The sequence below is a fragment of the Peromyscus californicus genome, unplaced genomic scaffold (assembly GCF_007827085.1).
Source record: "Peromyscus californicus insignis strain IS unplaced genomic scaffold, ASM782708v3 Scaffold_5__1_contigs__length_169319896, whole genome shotgun sequence".
NCBI lineage: Eukaryota > Metazoa > Chordata > Mammalia > Rodentia > Cricetidae > Peromyscus > Peromyscus californicus.
Window position 1 is genome coordinate 56,992,553 of NW_026294573.1, and position 26,143 is coordinate 57,018,695.

The 26,143-nt window shown below is 42.0% G+C and overlaps 1 protein-coding gene across 3 annotated transcripts in view; it reads right to left on the minus strand.

Annotated features, from left to right (window-relative positions):
* Tek (TEK receptor tyrosine kinase) overlaps positions 1-15,915 on the minus strand; it is a 120,071-nt gene extending 104,156 nt beyond the window's left edge. For 2 of the 3 annotated variants that reach the window (XM_052717682.1, XM_052717681.1), the window contains exon 1: positions 15,347-15,915. In XM_052717682.1, the coding sequence (XP_052573642.1) occupies positions 15,347-15,398 (52 nt within the window). In that variant the 5' untranslated portion in view covers positions 15,399-15,915. Of the gene's footprint in view, positions 1-6,452; positions 6,477-15,346 lie in introns of those variants that run through there. The other variant, XM_052717684.1, reaches the window with a different exon arrangement.
* Between the last annotated feature and the right edge of the window lie 10,228 nt (positions 15,916-26,143).

Consider the following 26,143-nt stretch of genomic DNA (forward strand, 5'->3'; position numbering starts at 1 on the left):
ACATGATGGAAAGAAGAGAATGTAAGTTATCTTCTATCCTACACTCATACACACATACTAAGAAGGAAATAAATAAACAGCAGTCTTAGGGAAAAAAATAGTTCAAGAATAGAAAGGGTGGGGGACCCATAAAATGTGCTGCGAGGGAATGATATGGAATAGAATAATGCATACAACAATCTCCTTCATCCACAGTGGAACAGTCCATGTTATTCAGTGGAAGTCTGAAATCACAGAATGTACCGAACTCCATGCATGCTGTTTTTCCTGTACATGAACACATTCATTTCATGAACACACTCATTTAATGCCTTTATGAACTAAGCCCTTGTCACATAACATCTGCCATACAACATTGTAACATACAACAGTGAAGTTAACATGACCTCTTGTTTCTTCACCATTCCACAGACTCCCACTGTAAACCTTGGCAACCTCAGAATACATATTTTTTCTTTCCCTAATAAGTTGGCATCTTATGCTGTTTAGTCTGTGGATTCTCTTTGGTGTATCCACATTGACACCATTACTATTTTATCACTTTTCAACCATTATTTTAGAATACTGGTTATTTGAATATAAGCATGGTGATACTGCGATGGTTCATCTGGCATCCAAGACAGTGACTCAGTGACTAAGGGGCAGATAGTGTGTACAGCATGGATACACTGGACAAAGGTCTCTGTGAGGAAGAGCAGCTGAACAGGAAGAGCTTTTGAATCACAATGGTGAGCAACTGAAAACTTGTGATTATTTCTGGAGTCTCCTATGCAATATTTTTGACTTGAGGTTAACAGATAACAACAAAAAAAAATGTGGAAAACAAAACCATAGATAAAGGGAGAGTACTGGATACAGATCTTAAAGACTGGGCTTCTGAAGAAAATCTAGCCTCATTGCACAGAGAGATGAGAAATAATGACAGCTAATAGTTCTGAATATTTGTTAGTAATCTGCATTTTGCTAGGCATTGGCCATGCTTCATATCACAATTTGTTAGGCTGGGTAACATCGATATCCTTATTCCACACAAGGTGACATGATTTGTCCCAGGTCACATGCAAAGGAACATGGCTCTGGCCCAGATTCGTTTGCCCAGTTATCTGTGTTCTTAATCACCTTCCATAATGTGGAAAAGTGGGCTGAGTGAGCTTATAAGCTTATAAGCTTTGGAGTTTTGATCTATTGGAGACTTTGGGGATGCCTCAAAGAAGCTAACACAAGGCACTAGCCCTCCCTAGAGAGTCATCCCTGGGAAAACGGTGGTGATACAGTCAGAGGGGATCCTTCCCAGGCTGGCAACAACAAGGCCTTTTGTCTGATTCCAGAAGCAGCTGGAAGGGCTCACATGTTACTCATGGCGGAATTAGTCTATAGTCACTCCGTGGCCAGGCCGTGTCAGGCCTGTTAGATTACTCCAGGCCTCTGGATGGGGCAGAGCATCTGCAGCTGGCCTCTGTTTCTGGCTCCTGTTCCACACCTCTTGGCAGGTGGTTTGGGAGCACTGCAGCGCTGACACTGGGCGTGAGATACGCAGGATGGAGGGGGCTGGGAAGCCAGGCAGAACAGAGCAAGCACGCGAGCAGCGGGTAGGAGTTTGAGTCTGTAGCTCAGAGGCATTTCTAAGACAGAGAAAATGGAACTGCAAATGAATTATCTGAGGGTTCTGTAGAAGGCTTCTCCTTGGAGTCCTTCTGCTGCTGGATAAGGGCTGGTAACCAGCCAATTTGTGAAGTCAAACCTTTATGACACTCTGTGCATGCATAGTTATGTTAGGTGGATAAAATTAGTGACAATATTAACATTTCCTTAACATCTTCTAAGCTCAAGCTATGCTCTGCGTGATGTCTGTTAGAATTAACCCATATTCTTCCCCACAGAGTCCCATAAGGTAGGTCCTGTCACAGTGGAAGCTTTACTGATGAAGTGCTTTCTTGTACTCAAAGCTAACAGCAGGTGCTTTAGGTTGAACTTCTGGCCCCAACTCTTCAACCCTCTTTACATTACCATGTACTTGTTTTAGCCTCTTCAGGGTCCAATATACTTCCTAGTCTTTGAGTTTGGGCTTGGCATATGTATTAGGAGTGGCAGTATCCTAAACTGGGTTCTTAAGGAAATCTCACTCATCTGTCTGTTTCCACTTACCCCTCACGGGTTTCTAACACCATCCGGAAAACAAATACCCAATATAATCTGCTGGCCCAGAGAGGAGAGTGTGTGAGCTGAGCCTTCTGAACAACCCGATCTCCACACTGGCAGCAAGAAGCCCAGCTGCCCCAGCCGCTGAGAGCCACCCTGATGTACAGGCCCAGGCAACCCAGAACACAAGTGAGCAACCCATCCTACATCAGTTTAGCCGCTGAGTTGGAGAAGTAGCCTCTTACATGGCAGGAGCCAATGCAAGCATCAAGTAGGGCCACAATTTCAAGCCGGGTGACCACACAGGACTTGCGTTAAACGCTTATGTACTTTTGCCTTCCACACTCTCTCAAATGAAGACACTTACGCTCTCCAGAGCTGAGGGGTTCCGACATCTCTGAGCTCTCTGCCTCTCTCTGCCTCTACCAAATGAACAGGCTGAACTGAAACAGCCTCTCTTACAATGGAGAACTTTAACGCACGTGATAGCTCGTTTAAAAAAAAAAGACTGGCCAGGTGCAGCAGCACATACCTGTAGACTAGGCTACTCAGGAGGCTTAGGCAGGAAGAAGACAAGCATAGAAGTCTGGGGCTAGCATGACCACATTAGGAGTCTCTCTCTCTCTCTCTCTCTCTCTCTCTCTCTCTCTCTCTCTCTCTCTCTCCTCCCTCCCTCCCCTTTCTGTCTCTCTCTTTTGAAAAGGCAGTAACCAATAAACAAAAAATTTTCCAGCTTCTAGATTTTCAGCAGTTAATAGTTGCCTGAGGGAAGGACTCACAAGGCCCTACCTACCTTGAAGAACTGTAGGCAGTTCATGGTTGCTGGGGGAGGGAGAGACATCTTCTCCAATCACATAGCTACTGGTAAGTTGCCTACGCTCCTATAAATAGATCCTCACCCAGGATCCTATAAGCAACCAAATTAAACTCATACAGTCACAACCCTCTGCCAAAGTACATGAAAGTAAGAGGACTAATTGAAAAAAAAAAAGTCACCGGGGAAAGAGAGAATGAGAGTAGAGTAAACATGAGCCACATATACATGAATGAAAATACCAATTTGACTGTTGTACTAAATGACAAAGTGTCACACACACACACACCCCAAAAAACCCATGCATCCCTATTTTGATGCATTCACAAACCTAAAAGAATTCCTTACTTCAGAAGAAGTGGACAGTATCTGTTAGGCGGCAGCCACTCCCTACCTCCTTCAAACTCCTGCACAGCTTCGCATCATCCTGAGTCGATAATGGTAGAGAGAAAGACCTCGATTCTTCTCCCTATCAGCTCACCCCCTAATCAAACTCAGAGAAAAGCTCATGGAATTGAGGAGCTGCCAGGCAGGAGACATCACTCAGAAAGCAATCTATGCTTACCTGGTCTATTTCCTTAGTCTGCCAACCAATCCCTGCCCAGTCACTGAAAACGTTTTACGACAATGGCACCTAATAGCCGAATTCTCTAGCTCTTCTCCTCCCCTGCTAATGCCAACAACCATTTTTCATAGAAGCTCCCCCTTCTGGGCTCATCCTCTCAGGTGGAACCCTGTGTTTCCTCTTCTTCCCATATGGCCCCTTGATGCAGGGATTCCTGGACCTACACAGATTTTTTTTTTCTTCCTTTCTTGACAGGCCTGGAACACCTCCCTCCTTCCCATGGCCTCATGATACATCCTAAAGAGCCCCATATAAGTGCCTCCATCCCATCCAATCTCAAGCCCAATTACCTTCTTCTCAATCTATTTTCCAAGCTTTAACATTTTCTTCATTGTACTGGCAGTGAAGTCACACTGAGGAACAGAAGTTTCTTAAACATCCTACCCCTCATTTTTAATGCTTTCCCCTCCATTTTTAATATCCTCCTCCACTCTTTACATCTACTGATTTTCCATAAGGCTATTTGTCCTTCTCAAATGCCACCCTGTTGGTGAGACCCTGTTCATTGCAGCAAACATGTGTCTATCTGCTCCTATCAGAAAGAGTAAGGATTCTCTTCCAACAGACTTTAGTGTTGGTAGTCAGGTCCCCTTCTTAACTAACTTTGAATCAATGCCTGGCAGATTCCAATAAATGTCAACTTGAATGAATGAATGCACCTACTACCCATTCCTCTGTTGCCAGGCTTTGCCCACTGCCTTGCTGTCTGACTTCCAAGCCTTTTCTAAGGGATGCTCCCTGTTTCCAAGGGGTAAACTAGATCTTGTCTGTAGTTTTAGCAGGTGTCCACTTCCCAGAGTTCCTGGGAAAAGCAAGATAAAAGGTCATACCATCCTCTGAGACAAGCTGAAAACATTGAGACTCTGGCTTTCTCATCACTGGCATAGTATGAATTACATACTAAATTACTTTTATGTTATTTATTTGGACACATGTGAATCATTCTAAAAACAAGTCAATATTAAAAAATAGCTTACCTATTTGGCTGAAAAATGTCTTCCCACCTATATTCATTCATACATCATTTCTATGATTCTTACTAATTCTAAATGCTATGTATACAACTTACTCTATTAGGTCTATTTTTAAGTTAATTTTCCTAGCTTCATGCTGAGCAATATGTATATAAGTACCTGATTGATATGGCATAATCCAATGAACACTCACCTATAAATAGACATATTGACACTCTAATGAAAACATTCTTCAAAGTACCACATAAACTCAACTTTAACATGAGCTGTTCTTCTGTATAAAACATTCAGAGAAACAAACACTCAGAACATTTAATCTAAAGCAAACCTGCTTATTAAGCATGGCTCTGCCAGTACCTGTGTGAAACAAATGCCTAGTGCTAAGAATCTTTAAATAACAAATAAATCTCAGTAGAAAATAAAGCTTAATGTTCTAAATACAATAACAGAGGCAAGCATCTTATCTCTGAAACTTTCTAGGTACCTGTCAGAGGCCACTTCTGAACTTTGAGCAGGTTCAGGCACAAAATAGCTCATCCAGAGCCCAAGCACACTGGCCCCACTGCCTCACCCACTATAGTTTTCCCATGAAACTCTTAAATGATGATGAAGACCACAATGGTTCCCTGCCCCTCCTTTTCATTCCCAGGTGAGTCATAGTGAGTGTTATTTCTTAAGGCTCCTAGGACAGGTGACAGCACCAGTCTTGTACGGCTGACCAGACCATTCATTCCTGTATGATTCTGGCCCTTCGCTCTCAGACCATGGGATTATATCCTGAGTGGCTGCCTCTGCCCTTTGGGCCCCTTTCTAAGGCAGGCCCCTAACTTATGCCGGAAAGTCGAGACTGATTTCTAGGAATAAGAGGTGAGCTGAACCACTTATTATAGATATGTCTGACAGGTAAAGAGGTTAGTCCAAGCAGAGGAAATAGTATATACATGTCTAGTTAGGTTTCTATTGCTGTGATAAGACCACCATGATCAAAAGCAACGTGGGGAGGAAAGGGTTTATTTCATCTTACACTTACAGTCCATCACTGAGGGAAGTCAGGACAGGAACTCAAGGCTGGAACTGAAGCAGAGGCCATGGAGAAACACTGTTTGCTGGCCTGTTCAGACTGTTTTCTTATAGCACCCGGGACCACCTGCCAAGGGGTAGGACCTCCCACAGTGGACTGGGCCCTCTCACATCAATCATTAGTCAAGAAAATGTCCCACAGACTTGCCTGCAGGCCAATGTGAAACAGGCATTTTCCCAATTGAGGTTCTTCTTCTCAGAGAGCTTTAACTTGTGTCAAGCTGACGACAACAACAACAACAACAACAAAAACAACCACCAACAAAATGCAAATGCACAAAGGCTTGAAGGTGAATATTTAGAAACTGAAAGGAGCCCAGCAGGAGTGGAGCACAGCTCCAACATGTGAGGGACTGAGTCACAACAGGCTGAGGCAGTGGGCAAAGACTGCCATCAGAAGAGTTTCAAACACAACCTGCTACAACCACCTTCTCCCTCCTTGAGTCTGAAGTTAGAGGCCCAATATGAAAATAGGAGAAGGATGAAATCGACCCCAGAAGAGTACTAAGTGTTTTCAGATGCAGAAGGTAGGGACCCAAGAACGAAGACTGAGAAAGGGGGGAATTGGGAGAAAGAAGAGATGATATGTGTGCAAAGCATTGAGCTCAGGGCATTACGAGGTAGTAACAAGCTTAATCACAAGTGAAGCAGACTGTCAGGGTATAGAGCTCAGTGGTTACACGCATAACCTGCATACATAAGGTCCTAGGTTCAAAACCCCACAAGCAGGAAAAAAAAAGTGACAGATTCAGCTTGAGTCCACCAGTTGTCAACTAGATAGCCAGGGGCTGAGGACAAATGAAATGAGGAGGGTACTTACAGGTGGTAAGTCCTCCTAGAGTCTCTGCTAAGTCAAGACCCAAAGGGCAGAAGTTGGAAACTGGCTGGGGAAAGGTAGGCCTCCATCTTCCTGGCTGGCTGAGTCACAAACAAGGAATTTCCCCACCTGACAAATCAGATCTTTAGCAGATGCCCAAGAACTCAGAGCTTTAAGCCCTTCTCCCCCTTTTTTTTTTCTGATACAAGGATGGTCTTAAGGCCTTCAAAGAAGCCAGAGAGTCATCCCCACACATACATCAACAGATTAGCTCAGGAATGGAGGCCTGCTCTGAGCTGAGCAACATCAGACATCCTAAGAAGGTCCTGCTTTGTACACAATGTAGTTAAGAACATCTGATTATTTGGATGCTTATCACATACTAACACCGCAGTAAGGACTGTTAAGTAGTTTTCCTTTAAAAACTTTTCCCAAGCCTTGTTTTCTAGAACACAGCCTGAAGTGACTAGTTGGAAAGCAGCCTGGAGGCATATTTTAAAGATCGCTTTGCTTAGCTCTCATTGGCCATCATTTCTGTGGAGGCATGTGGTCATTCAGGATGCTTCACTTTCAGAAGACAGAAACCAGGACAAAGCAGTTCACGCAAATAATGAAACCCACATTATCACAAGAGATGGGATGGGTCTCTGGTCCCACAGCACGCAACCCAGGCGTTAAATACCATCAGTGCCTGTCATGGTTCTGTTCTGCTCTCAGGCTAGTTCTTCTCATCCAAAATACCAGCTTCCCTAAGTGGCCAGGGTCTCTGACCTTGGTGAAGAAAGAGAATGAACTTCTGACATTAAAAGTCCTCATAAGGTCCCAGGCACAGTATAAACTCCTGTTGGATTTTGCATCCTCCGAGAGAACCAATTGCTGTCCTTAGATGGAAAGGACATTCTGTGTTCAGGGACTGACAGCCCCCATCAAAGTCATAGTGGGAAGGGATTACATCTTTTGAATGCAGATGTTAGGAAGTTCCGAATATTTGATACCTGCCACACATTTTAGCTTTGGACAAATAATTTAACCTTGCGAGCCTTGGTTACCACTGTACTAAGAAATGAGCAACAATACCTACTAGACAAGATCTTAAAAGTTGCATTAAGGTACTTGGCACAGAGGTGTTCCATCTATAGTAATCACTTTTGTTATTACTGGTATAAATATTGTTTTGTTGTGGTTGGACTGGGTTGTTTTGTTTTGGGTTGCTTTTGACATAGGGATCTGAATTTAAAGCCCATTCCAGATTCCCAGATGTCTAAAGCACTCCTATCCCTAGGGTGGAGTCCTCTTTGGCTCTGCAGCCAGACGCCTTGTACAAGCCAGGCCTGTGTGCCAAGGTTACGCTGGTTCACCATCTGACTGCCTCAGAGCAGTGAGTAGCTCCTGGGCCCCAGCCATGTCAATACTACCTTCCTGACTCCGCCTACTGTATCTAGAGGAAAGTGGCGGCTCATTGTCTTCCAGAGCTCCCCCCAGGAAGCATGATATCACCCTCTAACAAAAGCGGGAAAGCTGACAGATCTGCTTAGATGGGTGTGACCACCACACACACACCTCCCTGGTCAAGCCCTGAACTAGAGGCTATAACAAGCAGGGAGCAAACAGTAGCCACCCACAACATCCCTCAGCCCTACCGACTCCTGTGACTGATCCTTAAATGTCTCCCTGTCTGTCACTTACATACCACGTCAGTCATGTAATCATGGGTATTCACTCCCCGCCACACACACACACACACACACACACACACACACACACACACACACACACCCCTCATCAGCAGATGTGCCAAAGAGTAAAGACTCTGAACATCTGGCAGACCCTGATCTTCATTCCTGCTCCACCAGCCTCGGGGAAGGAACACGGTCAGACTCATGAAGAAACACAGGGTGCAGCTAGGTGCTTGCTCACAAGCCTGATGACCTGAGTTCAATCTCTAAGATCCACAATGTGGAAGGTGAAAACCAAACTCTGACCTCCATATGTGTGCCATGGTGCGTGCACACACACTACATACACACACACACACACACACACACACACACACACACACGCACGCACGCACGCACACGCACACGCACATACAAGTAAAATAGATCTTGGAGGTAGCTATGGAAGGAAGCAAGCATGGCTCTATCTAAAAATTGTTCTGTATTTGTGATATAAGCTAAGGAAGAGCCTGGTCAGATTTGGGGGAAATGGGTTATCAATTTAAAATATCAGAAATAAGGGATGCAGGGAGTGACGCCAGCTGATCTCCTGACCCCCTCCCAGATCTGGTTCGGCCAATGCAGCTGCCTGGCTCTCTGTAAAGTAATTCATCTGTAAGCTAATGTGTCAGGCCTGGAGGCTGTCACCCTGGTACCTGCATCTTACTGTTCTCGCGCCTAAAACTCTTTCTGTGGCTAGCAACACCAATTGTCCAGAAGTTTCAGGAAAGAAATCTGATTGGTTTTTGCTGTTTCTACCATCCCCTGACAGCTAACTCTTCATAAAACACTTGGTTATCAAGATTTCTGTGTGCCATTACCTAATTCCCTTCTTTGGAGTTTCAGATCTCCAAAAAACAAATTTTGCTCAACATTTCCCTTTAAATGCAACCTCAACATGTACATGTAGAAAATCATCATTTACCCTACCCTAGCATGTTTCCCGGCACACTGCATGGTGCCACCTCTACACAAACCAGAACGCTGCTCGGCACACTGCATGGTGCCACCTCTACACAAACCAGAACGCTGCCTGGCACACTGCATGGTGCCACCTCTACACAAACCAGAACGCTGCCTGGCACACTGCACGGTGCCACCTCTACACAAACCAGAACGCTGCCTGGCACACTGCACGGTGCCACCTCTACACAAACCAGAATGCTGCTCCCCTCTCCCCTACGCAACCAGTCACTAACGAGGCATTTTCTTCTCCTAAGCCTCTTTCAAACTTCCTGTTCATCCCTGCAGCCTTCTTGTCTACAAGGTTGAGAAGCCATATTGGACCCAACCTACCGTCTCCACCATTTTAATCCAACCTCCACAAAATTACTACAGTGAATTCTCCAGAGCTTAAATCAGATATATTATAATGGGACTAACACCCTGCTAAATTTCAACCTATAGAGAACAAAACAGCATTTTAAAATGGTCCCCAAGGCCCTCCCTAGCCTGACTCGAACCTTAACTTAATCCTTAATGTTCCCGCTCTCCTCCACTTCCTGCAGCTTGACCTGCAGTTTCATACTGCCAACCTTCTTGTGGGTTGCTTCCTCTAACAGGAAGTCTTTGTTTTTCTTTTCATCTTTCTTCTCTGTTTTAAAATAGTTTAGACTAGACATGGCAGCTTAATCCCACATCTCAGCACCTTGGAGGCAGAGACAGGAGAATCTCAAACTCACAGCTAGCCTGGCTACACGGAGTTGCAAGCCAGCCCAAGCTTCACAATGAGACCGATCTCCAAAAATCTTTGGCTAGACATACTCCTAAATATTTTTGGAAATATTTGTAACCGTTTAGGAGTTCTTAAAAAGAAAAAAAAAAAACCTCAACCTGCAAATTTCCCAGTGTCATTCTCTTATTTTTTTAATACGCAGTCAGTGAAGTCATTATAGTAGACTTTTAATTAAATGTTTACTGTAGTTTTTATTATAATTTTAACTATTTATAATGCTGCGGATCAACCCCAGAACCATGTAAACTCTAAGAAAGTACTCTGCTGCTGAGCTACATACCCAGCCCTTCAGTTTTGAAACAGGGTCTCTCTGTGTAGCTCAGGCTAGACTTAAAGGCCTTATGCAATTCAGTCTGGTTTTGAACTCATAATCCTCCTGTCTCCATGATCTAAATGCTGGTATGAAAGAGGCATGCATCCACATGTTGCTAAATATTTCTGTTTAAGAGTTGTGGATTTAGCTCACTAATAGAGTGATTACCTAACATACATGAGACCTTGAATTTGATCCCCAGCAAAGCAAAAACCAAACAGAAATATTTATATAGAATTTAGATGTTGTGGTCTCATTTTGTATCACTGAATTTAACAAATATTTCTGTCACCTTTTAAATACTTTTATTTTGTATAAATTACAATTATATCATTTTATCACAAAAATCATACAATTCACCATCTATTTTCCCACAAAAATATGAGCTTCATAAGGTAAAGAGGAGGAATGGGTTGACCTTGTTTATATTCCTAGTTTCTAGTACTGTTCGTGGCTCAAAGTAAATCTTCAATAAGTCACCACTTATTGAAACCAAAGACATACAAATAATGGATATCAAAAGGCATGCAAAAATTTGTTAAATGTCTATTGAATAAAACCTATGTATATGTTATAGGAAGTATTCAACAATTATAAAATACTTCATACTAAGTAAAAAAAATCTAGCTAAACATCATTTTGAGTTTATCCTTTATTTTTGATGCCCAAAGAAATTTTTTACTTAAAAATTAACCTTTTACAATAACAATAACTATTACTTTCATTGTATATGACCTTGATCTACTATAAATATCATTTCAGTGTGGCTTCAGCCCTGCCTACAACATGCCTTTTTTCTTTCAGGTCCACTATAGAGTACCAAGTGTTCCTTACCACAACTGTTAAACTCTATTTAGTTAAAAGAAAACACGAAAAGCCAAACGCATGCATTAATAAGATAGAAAATGAATAGCACCAGTTGTAAAAGACTTTAAGAATGAAATTGAATTAAATCTGCTTGCCCCAAACTCAAAGAGACTTTGATGGCCTGTACAGAATTGGGAGAAAAATATGAAAAGGAAGAGCTAACCTAGGGAAAGAGGCCCTGTTTGCAGGGGATGGGGTTTAAAGTTTCCTTGGGAAAATAAAATAAAAATTCCATGGGGCTGGAGAGGTGGCTCAGAAGTTAAGACTTCTAGTCCTAAGGACCCACGTTAGACTCCCAGCATCCACATAGTGGCTCACAACAATCCATAAGTTCCAGGGGATCCAGTGCCCTCTTCTGTCTCCACTAGCACCAGGCACACACATAGTACACAGACATACATGCAGCCAAACCACTCATACAAATAAAAATAATTAATTTTAAATTGCTGTTTCCAAATGGTAAGAGTCTACAAACAAGGGTTGAGACAAAAAGATGGGTAGTTTATGTGTTTTTTTTTTTTTTAATAATTTAACTTTATTTTATATGTGGGCGTGAGATCCCCTGGAGTCACAAACAGTTGTGAGCTGCCGTGTGGGTGCTGGAAATCAAACCTGGGTCCTCTGGAAGAGCAGCCAGTGCTCTTAACCACTGAGCTACCTCTACAACCCCAGGATGTGTAGATTTTGAAAGTGGTCTTGATATATACCATGAGCAGAGATGAATGGATGAAACCTTGAGGGGTTTAACCATGTTAAGTTCTGGTGGAAAAAGACTGTAAGTGATAAGTGGATGCTGGAAGAGGTGACATCAGTGTTGCTTTGGGCAGTGATGCTGGTGGAAGACTTCTCCTTGGATTATATTGACTTCATTGAGGGAGTTCTTATTAAGTAACATGCAGCATCATAGTTGATCCAACCCTGAGAAATGGATAGTCTCGTCCGAAGAAGATGAATGATTAGTGTGCTCTGATTATCCGTTTTGAGCTTTGATATTATAAACTCAAATTTGTGATCCTTCGTCCATGTTTTAAACTGTTACATCTCACCTGCCAGTTTGTTGTCAAGTTTCTCTGGGTCTTTGGTGTTTGATGGGTAAACTCTAAGCAGCATATTGAAGTAATATCATTTCTCATTTGTACCTAATTTATGCATTATATTTCACATAAACAGAGCTCCTAATAATTTTGTGTCTAATCAAAACCTACTTAATGATTCACAATAATTTTAAACTAACCACTTGTCTCCTACAATAAACATTCATAATCTATTTTTAACTCAAATAACAAATTTGACATTTAACTATATTTGCAATGGTATCTTTTGCTTTGGGCCAACGCTTCTAGATTAAAGAAATTTCTTGAATCCTCATTCTGTGCGCTAACTAGAAAACCAATCACTAGGAATCAGAAGTGACATGATAACACCTATCTTTTGAAGGGTGGAACTGCAAGTAACAAATTGATATTTTCAGAAGAATTCAGAGCCATCCTATCTAAAGCCCCTACAGCAGTGGTTCTCAACCTGTGGGTCACAAACCATTGGCAAACCTATATCTTCAAAAATATTTATGATTCATAACAGTAGCAAAATTACAGTTATGAAGTGGCAACAGAAATAACTTTACAGTTGGGGGTCACACAACATGAGGAACTGTATTAAAGGGTCACAGCATCAGGAAGGTTGAGGACCACTGGCCAAGAGGACACAGCTTGGTCTTTTGAGAGGGACTTGAAGGACTCCTGCCCTCCTGGAGAGATGTCTTATAAGAATTAGACTCTTCCTGGAAGTTCTCTCAGGGCAGGGCTGAGAGGGAAGTGCTAACAACAGCAATGGTTGAAAAGGAACAGCTCTGAAGAAGGCCAGCTTTTCCCTTGGAAAATAATTTCAAGAGGTGCCCTGATCCCAACCCCAAAGGAGGTGGCTCCGCCTGGGACCACTTTGCTCCCCTCGCTATTGCATTTCCTCCGCCGCCCAGGCAACATCTCTGCTATCTCTGAGTGCAGTTGTTTGAAATGTCAGACAAGTCAGGAGAGATAGCTTAAGATGTGTGACCTGAAGACTTCAGACTTCCCACCAGTGTGAATCATATAGGACATCCATGATGAAAGAGAAAGGGGACTGTTTTATGTGTAGATAGCTCTTTAGAGTAAGCAGCCAGGTTTGATGAGATAGGGAATTAAGGCGGAGGTAATCTTACTAAGTTAGGAGAACTTATTTGTAAGCTGAAATTGGCAATGACTCTCAAGTGGAAGGATCAAGCACCAGAATCTTGAGTTGTTGTGGAAGTTACAGACCTCTTCCAGCGTATGTGTTGGCAGACTGCTCTACCACTCAGAACAACCTTGATGCAGACAAATATAGACTTTATTTTTCAATTATTTTTGTTCACCAAAAAATGAATATGAGGCCATCAAGTAGACTATAAATAGATAAGCCCTACCTCCCTTGCCGCATTAATGAGGTCTACTATTAGAGACTGGCTTGAATAATGGACTCCTGTGGCTGTTGCTGTGGTCACCCAGCTCAAGCATTCATGTTCATGGAGGCTTAGACCCAGAACAAAAGTTAGGAATCAACAGAGACCTTCCCCAGAAAGCGTTCTGTGTTCTACTTTCTAACAAGAACATGACCTCCTCCTTCTTGCCATCTTCTCCCCAGAAATCAAGGAACTAAGGTCAAGCAGCAATGACACAACTATTTTGGCCACGGGACTTTTTTGTTTGATTTTATGACAATTTTTCTAAACTTATGTTGCAAAATACCATAGCAAAGTCACTTAAGGGGAAAGAGTCAATTGAAACAGCTGTGTGTGTGTACACATATGTGTGTGTGTGTATATATGAGCACACTATTATTTTATTTAACTTAAACCTACATCTGAGCAAACATCGGTACCTGGGCTTTGTATCATTATAATCTCTGGTGTAAAATCAGTCCCAGATTGTGTGTCACTGATAAATGTGACACTTGGAAAGCTAGACAAAAGTAGGGGATCTTGATAATTATTTAGAAGTACATAATAATGAAAAAAATCAACATATCTCTACATTAATATAAATAGTAATATAAATATGTAGTAATTTATATTAGTCATAAACTACTGCATAAGTAGATGACACCATCTTTAATACTCTTTCCTATCAGCAATTTGTATTATTCTTAAAATATTATCATTAAATTTCTGATACATTGGCTATTGAAGTCAAATTGAGGAGCTGTATGGCAAATTATGCACAATTATGTTACTTTACTGGGTTAATTTTTTAAATACTTAACAAAATATTTAAACATATAGAAAAATACAAAAATAACATCACAAGTATCGATATCCAATTCTATTTCACCAGTAAGTTTGGTAAAATTTCCCAAACTCATTTCCTGGGTCAATTCCATTTTCATTATAATAACTAGACTATTTTCAAACCAATAGGAAGAAACATGTGGCAATGATAACGGAACTGTGAGCTGCAGTTTGGGTCCTATGTTTCTCCCAGCATGTTTTAAATGCTAGGTGAGTTACAAGGCACCCCACTGTGTAGAGTCTGTGATACTCACACAAAACCCAAGCTCATTCTCACCAGCCCTTCCCTGAGGCCACTATAGGATTTGGTAAAATCCTGAATCCAGCGACCTTGGCAACTGCTTAAGTTTTATTAGATTGGGCTATTCGTTATGATTTACTATATGTGAAACATAAAAAAAACAAAACAAAAAAACTCAAGTCAGTGACATAGCCCCAATTTCCCTGACTCCTACCTAAAAGAAAGAAAAGCCTCAAATTGGAATACTGGGATTAAAAAGAATGAAGATATGAGATTTTAAAAGAAAAGCGTTTTTGTTTTTACTTAACATTGACAATCTGTACACTGCTAGGTAGGAATTTTGTTTCTACAAAAAAAAAATCATAGAAGACTTTCTTTGACGTAATTACAACCCGATTTTGTTATTATCGATAAGGAAACACACCAGAATGAGAGGCAAGAAAGAATACTCCTAAACAGGCAGATCCCTTCAAATAAGGTGACTTACTCCGTCCTGGGAGAGACCATATCAACCCAGGAGGCAACATCCACAAGAGATGGCTAGAAAACTCAGCGCATGCCACGGGAGGATCTGAACTTCAACCTTTACATGTAGAAACTGGAGAGTCACAGAAAAGCAATGTGAGTATCACCAAAATGAAGGTTTGGTGAGAGAGAAAGCTGAGCCGTCACTGTGTTAAACTATGACATAAAAATAAATAAATAAGCGTCAAGCCAAAACTTACCAGAAAGGAGCAAGCTGACTCCACAGAGAACTAAGCCAGCTAAAGAGTCCATACTTCCCCAGATCTCCCCATCCAGCGTCCACAGATGAGCATGAGGTCCTTGGGAACCTTTCAAAAACCCACAAGTTTGCGACTTCCCACTCGCATGGTCTACCAGCTCTTGTTTACAAGTTGGAGGCAAGAAGGACTCGCACAGAAGCAGGCAGTAACAGTCTCATTTCTGTCGGAGCGCAGGGAGTTTTAAGTTCCTTTTTCCTGTTTCCTTTGTAGATTAGGATGGGAAAGGCTGTATCTTAAAGGCACTTGGTATCAGCAGAGCTGGGGGCACTGCGAGCCCTCTCCATCTCGCCCTTCAACCACGCACTTATCTTTCCTGCTTCGGCTCCTGCCTTGACTGGGTTGTGGGGCAGAGGGATCTTTGTTAGAAGTGAGGTCCTGGTCAGCGTTTTCAGGAACAATAGGGGTATCCTCTCATAGGCCAGGAATTGAATAACAAGCCCTCCACCTATGTATGGTATGCGATGAGGACCAGCCCTTCTCAGACTAATCAGTTCTCTGGGGTGCACTGGGATCCCTGACAGAAGGGGCTTTGGGAGCAGCATTTGCTCTGTGTTTAACTCACAGGGTTTGAATTGGGCAAAGAAGTTTCCTGTCATGAGAAATCATAACCTGGAAAGCAATCAATTTGAGTGAGCACGGCTGAGGTCAGCTCACAGCGTAGCCACGAGAGACTAGATTCCACAACCATTAGCCTATTTTCTTACACCCAGATGGCCTGTTTGTTGGCCCTGAGCCCAAATATACACATGCTACTGGCTACAGCTTTAATTTTTATTAGCGTTTCATCTGAGGGTGATCTAATTTATTGGAGAAGTTGGCATGGGAAGATTTAGTAACATGAATAATTTCATAGTTATTGGCAAACAGTATTTCAGAACAGATTGTATACAAAAACATGGGGGGGGGAGTGCTTTTTGGGAGAGGCACTTATTCTACAGCTTTGGCATGCCTGGACCTCACTCTGTAGCTCAAACTATCCTTGAGCGCATAATGATGCTTCTTCCTCAGCCTCCTGAGTGTTGAGATTACAACCGTAAACCCCACTCCTGGATTGTTCCAGATTTTTTAAAAATACCAGGCAGGTAAAAATAGCTCAGCAGTTAAAACAAAGCCTGAGCTCAATCCAAAGCCCATGTGACGCAAAGACAGTCACCTGAAAATGTGTACCTCATATGTGACCTTAATGAACATGCACATACGTTGAAAATATAAACAAAAAATTAAGTTAGCTCTACAAAGAGCAAACAAAAGTGATTGTGTCTATAGGAGCGGAGTCCGTGGATCAAAAGAAAAAGAATTGCTGTAGGAATGGATTCTCCAGCAAGCTTGGGCTCCCTAAGCTGATCCAAGTGAGTATTTGTCTCAGTGTGGTTTCTCCCTGAAGGATAAGGCAAGCACTCCACTTCACCTGACTTTGCCTGAAGAAAGACTCACCCCTCCCTTTCCCACGAGCAGCAGGAAGAGACACAGTGCTACTGGTCTTGACTGATTTCTGCTCTAGGTGTTATCATTTCAGGAATGATCTTGAGTGCCCACAATGCTTTGAACCTGAGGGGGTAGATAGCTCAGCTCTGTCCTCATGCACACCGGAGGACAAACACTGACTCAGCCTTAACAGTTTGAGAGCAGTTACTGAGAATCAGGAATGCTTCCAACCTAAGGGGTGATTAGCCTAGTTCAGTCCTCCGGGGAGACACAGGCTCAGATTGCGGCTGTGAGGACCAGCCTTCAGCAGCTCATGGATTGAGGGGGATCCACGGAGTCTGTGAACTAATCACTCAACTTGACTTTTCTATCTGAGAGAGTAAAACTTAATTCTATAGGTATGGCGAGGGGTGCAAAACTTAACTCTTTGGGGGTCAGGGAGAAAAGGGAAAAAACATGCACAGAAACTCAGGGTCTCTCTACCATCTTCTCTCATCTCTATTTCTTTTCTTACCTCTATCCAGATGTATCACTTCTGTATCTCTCTTGATGTCTTCCTTCTAACTTTCCTTCTCCATCTTTCCTGGTGTTTTCTGTTGGGAACGTCTGCTCTGGCCCCACTCCCCCCATTCCAGACCCCGCCCCTCAGAAAGCCCACCAAGGGTCGGCTCCTCCCCTGGAGACGCTCAAGACACGCCTACAGGGTATTTAAGGCACGGTCACTACACCTGCCATGTGATTCCTCTCTTGCTTTCTTCCCCCAAGAATCACCCGGGGGTACTTTGCTCATTAAACCTGGACTTTTAATTCGGCCTGATCTGACTTATCGCATCTTTAGAGAAACCCAATATCGGGGCACGGAAACCCTTTCATCTTCCTTCTCTCGTGTCTTTATTTTTTCCCTTACAGCTTATATAACCCAGCAAAATCTTTCAAGCCATATAAAAAGGGAAGTTTTTTTTGTTTTTTTTTTTAATGGGTTGGCTTGCTGAGATTGCCCATGAGAGAGAGAGGCCACTTCCATCACTGGACAAGCCTTTTCCCAACTCATAATGAGGAGTGCTTGGACATGCTCAGAAACCATCTTTAGAAAGTGGATGTGGTCATCATTAGTGCATCTGCATTCTCTGAGGAGCCTTGTTGAGGAAATGGGAGTCAGCTGTACCCTCAGCTGCTCCATGCACTGGAATGGTTCTCCTCACCTTGCCATTTATCTTCTAGCTCTCAGCCTCTAAACCAGTGGTTCTCAACTTCCCTAAGGCTGCGACCCTTTCATACAGTTCCTCATGGTGTGGTGATCCTTAACCATAAAATCATTTTCATTGCTACTTCACAACTGTAATGTTGTTACTGTTATGAACTGTAATATAAATATTTTTAGAGATAAAGGTTTGTCAAAGGGGTCACAACCCACAGGTTGAGAACCAGTGCTTTGAACTTTAGTGTCTAATGGGGCTTTGAACATCAGGTCTCTACAATGGTTTGCTCCACTTCTCTTCATTTCTTTCATGGTACTAATTATACACTTGTGTCTATCTTTTTTATGTCTTTCTCTGCCCCCTAATTGACTGCATCCTCCACAAAACTGGGAACATACCTAACTTCTTTGCCACTAAAGTTCCAAGACTGAGCACAGTGCAGGGCATATAGCGGTCTTTTGTAAATTAGGTTTTATTATGACATATTCAGACAGAATTAGTTTTGTTAATTCTCCTTCTCCCCACCTTTTTCCTATTCCCATGGCCCCACCTTGTACCCTTCTGTCTCCCTTCATAGTAGGTCTTAGATAAATATTTAGTGAGCTGATAAAAATTAAGATACTACCATTGTTCCTCGTATGCTCACGTCAAGTAAAGGGCTTTGAAGTCAGGCAAACCCAGACTTTATTTGTCATATCTGTAATATACTCCGTGTGTAATGTGACCAGTTGCATTCAGGTGTCTAAATCTTCAGACTCCATATCTTTGAAATGGGAAAAAAATAGTAATTTGTATTAAATACATACTGAATAAAAGCACTTCATGGCTTCCTGCTATACCCACAACCACTACCACAACTGGATTGTTTTATGATATTTACCAAGCAAAAATAAAAAATGTACTCTAAAATTTATGTTGTAGGAGCATTGTTGATGATAATCAAAACCAGGAAGCAGTTTGAGTATCAACAGAATATATACGTATCCTAGTACAGGATAAAGTGCCCAACTGTTAGAAGGTGGAGTTGATGGATAGGGAGTGGTGAATGTGTTAGGGTATGTTGACTGGAGAAAGAACTGGTGAGAACAGGGTGAAGTGTTTATACATTCACCTGTACATAACAAACACACCAAAACCTTAAAGTGACTGTTTCTGTGATGTAACAAAACAATACTGGCCATTGTTACTCTACTCTTCATGCTCTTCAACAATCCCGGTACCTCCGAAAGCAATAGTTCTCAACCTGCAGGTCATGACTCCTTTGGAGGTTAAACAACCCTTTCACGGGGGTCGCATATCACATATTTCCATTATGATTCATAACAGTAGCAAAATTACAGTTATGAAGTAGCAACAAAATAATTTTAAGGTTGGGGGTCACCACAACATGAGGAACTGTGTTCAAGGGTCACAGCATGAGGAAGGTTGAGAGCCACTGCTCTAAAGTAAAGAGCAAATATATGAAAGAAGCTAAAGGGGAGTCCTTGCAACCATTAAGCCTTGGCGTAGATGTATTTAATACACTTGGTGGCAAAGTGGACTGAATCCAAGTGACCCTCGCCTGCAGGACTTGAGTGGTCAGATTAGGTGTCTGTGACTTGTAGCCTAGGCTGGCCATTCTGCTTTCTGCTGGTCAGTGGCCCCGGGCCTTGGCGTCATCACATCTGGCTTCTTACAAACTTTCACGAAGCTTTCTGTGAACCTGCTGTTCTTAACAGTGAATAGCAGCAAAGGAAGGGCCATCAATAATCAAGTCCTGGCCTTCAGCCAGGACAGCACAGCTGAAGTGGCAACACCCACGCTGAGGGATGGCTATGGAAAATACCTGACCCTCTCCAGACTGCTTTCCTGAAACCCTGTCAGTGACTGTACCCTTTTCCTTTCCTTTCTCTTTCTGTTTCACTAATTCCTTTCTTTCCCATAAACATCTAACTGGCGAGTAGACACTAAGTCCTTGTAAGATGACACACAAAAGTAGATGATGCATTCTCTGCTTTTGAAGCCCATAATTACACAAGCCAGTGACAATGCATCATAACAGGAAAGGGTAAAGAACAAAACCAAGCATTGTGTGATTAAATGCCAGTGGGTGGTACAGGCAACAAGAGGTTCCGCAGTTCTTTGCTTTGGTACCCTTTGTGCCATAAATCACCCATTAGCATGCCATTTTTTTTTACTCCTGGTGTTTGCTAGGTGCAGGTGGCATCTTCTCAGATACACTTAAGTCCCTTAGGCAGAAGCTTTGTGCTTTCTTTCAGATGAACCTGTGTTGTTAAAGCAAAGAGGGACCAAAACAGCCTCAGTTATTAGGAGACAGAAACCTTCATCGAGCAGGCCTGTGGTCCCAGCTACTCGGAGGATCACAACTTCAAGGTAAGCCTGGACTGAGAAGTGAGTTCAAAGCCAGCCTTGGAAGCTTAGTGAGATCCTATTTGAAAATATAAACTTCTGAGGAGGAGGAGAAAGGGGGAAGATGAGGAGGCAACAGTGTTTAAAGTGGTAGCAGTGGCAGGGGATATAGCTCAGTGGCCTTTGTTCACAGTGGCCTTTGGTTCAACTCCCAGTAGTGAAAAATGAAAAAGGAAGGAAGGAAGGAAGGAAGGAAGGAAGGAAGGAAGGAAGGAAGGAAGGAAGAAGGAAAAAAGGAAGGAAGGAAAGATAGAAAACTTGAAGCAGAGGATGTACTTTGGTGGTAGAGCTCTCGCCTAACATGTTCTATCCATAGGGGGATCAATCTTTAGCATAAGAAAAAAAGGTAATAAAAAATACTCAGAATGGGGATGTAGCAAGTCCCAGTATTTTCTTAAAAAAAAAAAAGCTTTAAAATAAATACAAAGAAAAAGAAAAGGTGAACTCCTATTCATCTTTGAAAATAGAATTCAGATGTCCCTTCATCCATGAGACATTCCTGTAATAGTAACTGATCGTATAACAAACCACTCCAATACTGAATTACATCTTCACAGTTATCCACCTTGTAGCAAGCTAACATTTGCTTCTTTTGAGTGTATGTCTTTACTTATGAATCTCATTTTTCTGTTGTGAACTCGTTTCCCTGGATCATTCCAATCTCAGCGGGCCTCCTGTGTTCACAGTAAAATGCCAGTTGTTCAGGTAACCCAGCTTCAGACATGAAGGTCAAGGTGGATGAAGCCACAAACCTCTCATCTGCTAGCAAGTCAGCCTGCCTTTTTGGGTGGCAGGATCAGAAATCTAAGAATGAATGGAAATAAGGACATTTTCTTAAAGCAGAGGTTAAACATCGGCACACCATTGCTTCTGAAACATTGTTTTACCAAACAACACAGCTAAACCTAAATAGACTTACCCCACCACCCACCACCAGCCCTCACCACTGAAGACCAAATTCAGGGCCTTGACAAATCGAGGCAAGTGCTTTGCTACTGAGCTATGTCTCCAGACCCTTAACTATTTGATATGAAGACTTATAAAATCACAATCCAATGAAAGCCAATCAGGTCAAAGTAAGAACACTGATTATTTCTTAAAATCACATTTGTTCAAATTTAATTTATGTATCATAAAATCACTGCTTTTGAAAATTATAGTAAAAAGCACATGCAATACAATTGACTATCATAACTACTAAGTATGATGTTAGTCATACTTAAATTGTTGTGCCACCGAGTTTAGAAATTTTTCAGCATGTTTGTCTGTGATTGGCTTGTTCCCCTTGCCATGATGGTCATTAACCCCATTCATTTTGCTACACATGACAAGGTTTTACTATTTGTGGGTGAATACTCCATCATATATATGTATCTATATATTACAAATTCTTCATTCACTTATCCTTTTGATGGATACCAGCGATGATTTAATATATTAGTCACTGTGATTACTGCTGTAGTAAACATGAGTATTAAGGAATCTCTTTTCTATTCTGATTTCATCTATTTGGGTATTGTGCTGGCTAGTTTTGACAATCTAGAGTCACTTCGGAAGAGAGAGCATTAATTAAGAAAATGGTCCTAAAGAATTGGCCTGTGGGAAAGCCCATGGGGGTATTTTTTTTTTTGATTAGTGATTTATATGGGAGGGCCCAGCCTATTGTAGATGGTGCCACCCCTGGTCAGTGGATCCTGAGTTGTATAAGAAAGCAGACTAGGCAAGCCATGAGGGGCAAGCCAGTAGCAGCGTTCCTCCTGGGTATCAGTTCTTGCCTCCAGGTTCCTGCCTTGAGTTTCTGTTCTGACTTCCCTGGGTGATGGACTACAAGCTGTAAGATGAAATAAACCCTTTCCTCCCCAAGTTGTTTTTGGTAATGGTGTTTATCACAATGATAAAGAGCAAACTAAGACAGGTATGTACCCAAGATGGGCTACCTGAATCATATGGAGGTTCTAGTTGTAGATTTTTGAGGAACCTCCATATTAGCTCCCCCAGTGGCTCTACTAAACCACCTTCCCACAAATAGTACATTGAGTCTTTTTTCCTCCATATCCTTGCCAGTATTTGTTACTTGCTCAACATTGTTTTAGTTGTTTGTGTCCTTCTGTTTATTTTGAACTTAATCTGTTGTTTTCCTATCTATTTAGAGAGAAACATGATAGTAATTGGCAGGATTTCTTTAACATAATCACACAATGCTATACATTAATATGGCAGCCTAAATAAGATCTAAACAAGGATGACACCAATTGACAGCCTAACATGGAAGAGGACTTTCATGAGGACCCTACCCATAGACAAAGAACCATTGGTAACTAAGGGATGCTGAGAATGAAAGAAATTGTCTTTCCCTGGGAAAAGCCCCCCAATTAGTTATCCAATACCAAGTCATCAGTCCTGAAATCATATACTTACAAATAACATTATACAGACTGAGCAGGTTGTATTTGTGTGTGTGTGTGTGTGTGTGTGTGTGTGTGTGTGTGAAATGAAAGGGAGAATGGGGAAATAATGTAATTATGTTTTAATTTTTTAATTATTAATAGAGAAAGGGAGAATTCATTTCGTTTTACCCACAAAATTTTAAGTGTTGGATTTTATTTTGCATTTAATTCAAAATTTCCCTTTATCCCATGAATTTAGAAAATAGTTTTGTTTCCAAAGTGTTAGGGATTTTCCAGGCCTCTTTCTATAATTTCTAGTTCTGTGAAGATGTGATTACAGAACATGAATTATAAGAATTAGCTATTTTAAATTTGTGAAGGTTTGTTCATGGCCCAGAATGTGGTCACTCTTGGTAAATGCTCCCCTGTATTTTAGACCCCAAGTGTTCTGTGGTTGCTGGAATGCTCTGGAATCCTCAGTTTGGCTTGACTGCTTCACAGCATCATCTCCTAGACCTTGCTGACTTCATCTCCAGGTTTCGTGTTTCCAGTTTCCAAGAGGAGAAAATGAAAGGTCCCTCCTCTAACTACAGACTGACTGTTATCTTTTTTTTTTTTTTTTTTTTTTTTTTTTTTGGTTTTTCGAGACAGGGTTTCTCTGTGTAGCTTTGCACCTTTCCTGGAACTCACTTGGTAGCCCAGGCTGGCCTCGAACTCACAGAGATCCTCCGGCCTCTGCCTCCCGAGTGCTGGGATTAAAGGCGTGCGCCACCACCGCCCGGCTGACTGTTATCTTTTTAATTCTAACAATTTTTCATGTATTCAAGTCATTAAAAATTTGCATTTGTCACTGATTTTGTTAAGGTTATCCATTTATCCCTATCAAATATTGTTGTCTTCAGCATCCCTTGTTTGGAAGCATTTAATATTAATCATGAGGGGTCTATTTTGTTACTGTTGTTTAACATGTCAGACTTCTCATTCTTCATGGTTACATCTTCATTCAGACCTCCACTTTGCAAAGAGGTACACAGAGAGAATCTGGAGCATGAGACCAGAGTCTTTGCACACCAGGGAACAATGGTAGTGGAGAGAGGATAGGCTAGCATTGCTAACTAGTGGGTCAGTAATATCAGCCAAAATACCAAACTATTAAATAATATATCACATAAGAATGAAATATGGTGGAAAAGGTGTCTCCAGAGATAATTTTCATTAAAAACAAACAACAAAAGCAACAAACAACAAGAACAAAACTTAGGTCCACTTGTATCCCCACTAAAGTTTTTAACAGTGGGAAATAAAAGGTTTTGAGTCAAGAAGTGTCATGATCAGAATTTCATCTTCAGATCACTTTGGGAACAATGGCATGGTAAATTTTTAAAACCTAAAGCCAAGAAGACTCATAGATGGATGAATATCGAAGCGTTGCATCTAAAGACACGAACTAAGAATCTAAATCAACATCGATGTTAGAGAGAACTGGGGCTGGAGAGATGGTCCAGTGGTCTAGAGCACTTGTTCTCACAGAGGGTTGATCTCTAGCACCCACATGATGGCTCACAACCATAACCTCAGTTCCAGAGGGCTGATACCTTCTTCTGGCCTAAGTGAGACTAGCCATGCATGTGGTTGTAAAAACACATGCAGGCAAAACACTCATACATGTAAAATAAACAAATCTTAAAAAATTAAAGTTGGAGAGAATTGGAAATGCTAAATACAGATTTTAATGACTGCTAGGTGGTGGGGTAAAGGGAGGAGACTAGAGCTAGTCTGAGTTTGCTATCTTGTGAATCATTGTAAAGCACTAATGCAATGCCTAAGAATGATAGCTATCAGCCTCCTCCTCATTGTACACAACTCACACATTTTCCTGTAGCTCCCATAGGCAAAGTTGGGTCAGGGTCTGCTGTGGCACCTGGCCTCTTATGGCGGAATACTTGCCTCCCAATCCTTCCTTCATTATTAAACTATAGGCTCCCCAGTGGTAACAATTCTGCTGCATTTTACTCTATCTTCTTCAGCTCCATAAATACTTATAGCGCTGCAGCATGAAATACAAAGACTCAAAGGTGTTTTGGACTGGACTTTATTCTGATACTTGGAAAAGCGAATGAAGGTGTCTCAGCTAGTCACTGAATATGCAGGAGCTTGTTCAGTTCAATGTTGCTAGCCTGATAGCTTACATGTCCAGGAAAGCTCTCTGAAGCTAATCTATCTTTGCCACAGGATTTATAATATCCATGTGTGTGTGTCCATAAATGATACTGGTTGGAAATACAGGCTCATCTCTGTAAGAACAGCTCAACAGCATCTGTCTGATGACGAAGTACCCCCAAACTACTAAAGATTCAGCCTCAAATCTCTGCCTTTTGATTTCTGAGGGATACAAGTGTAGGGACTCAGTGTAAGACCACATGGAAGTCCAGGCCTTTCATGACTCAAGGCCTCCTCACTAGATCTGTTCTAAACTGTTGGCCTAGCCTGCTGAACCCTACAGAGGCCATCCTGCCAAGCTCTCCAGTTTTATCTGGGGGCCGCCACCCTTTGCCCTCTGCACTGTAGGTACAATAGCCTCTTCTCTTTTCCTGGCACATTCTGGCTAATTTCCCACAAGACATCCCGCCCTCCTGGAGTTATGGTAACTTCTCCCTTTGTCTTAACAGCTCTCTGTGTTTATCACTTCAGCGACAGGGACAAAATGTGGAGAAGAAAAAAAAAAACTTGAACCTGGAACACTTAAGCTGTGTGGCGTCTCCTCAAGCACATAGTGCTCCCAAGATGACCATCAGCTCTTCCCCTTGAATGCTGAGACAAAGGACAGTTGGAATGCAGAATCTAACAAAGATAACCAGATTAGAAACTAACTTTTCTTAAAGTAAAGGGGGGTTTTCTCCTCTTGCATTTTGCAAAATACTTCTTTATAGGCCCTGCGCTGTCATTTTCTGCTGTCAAAGTCCTGTTTGCACTGCCATCTATGATCTACATTCTAGCTGCATGTCGACAGGGTTAGGTAATAATACTTCTGTAGCCTTTAACCTGTGTCAAAGAACAGAAGGCCAAAGCTGGGGGTGTGGTGCACACCTCTGACCCCAGCACCCAGATGCCAAGGCAGAAGGATCAGAGTTCCTAGCCAGCCTGGGCTCCATAGTGAGACCATCTCAACAAAACAAAAGAACAAAAACAACCCAGACAATTCACATACAGGAAAAAAATGTATTGAATCCTTTATATGTGTTTAATTCAATATGTTGGTGACAGACCCGTAAACAATATGTAAGCGTACTGCCCCGGCAGATTTAGCCAAACTGGCC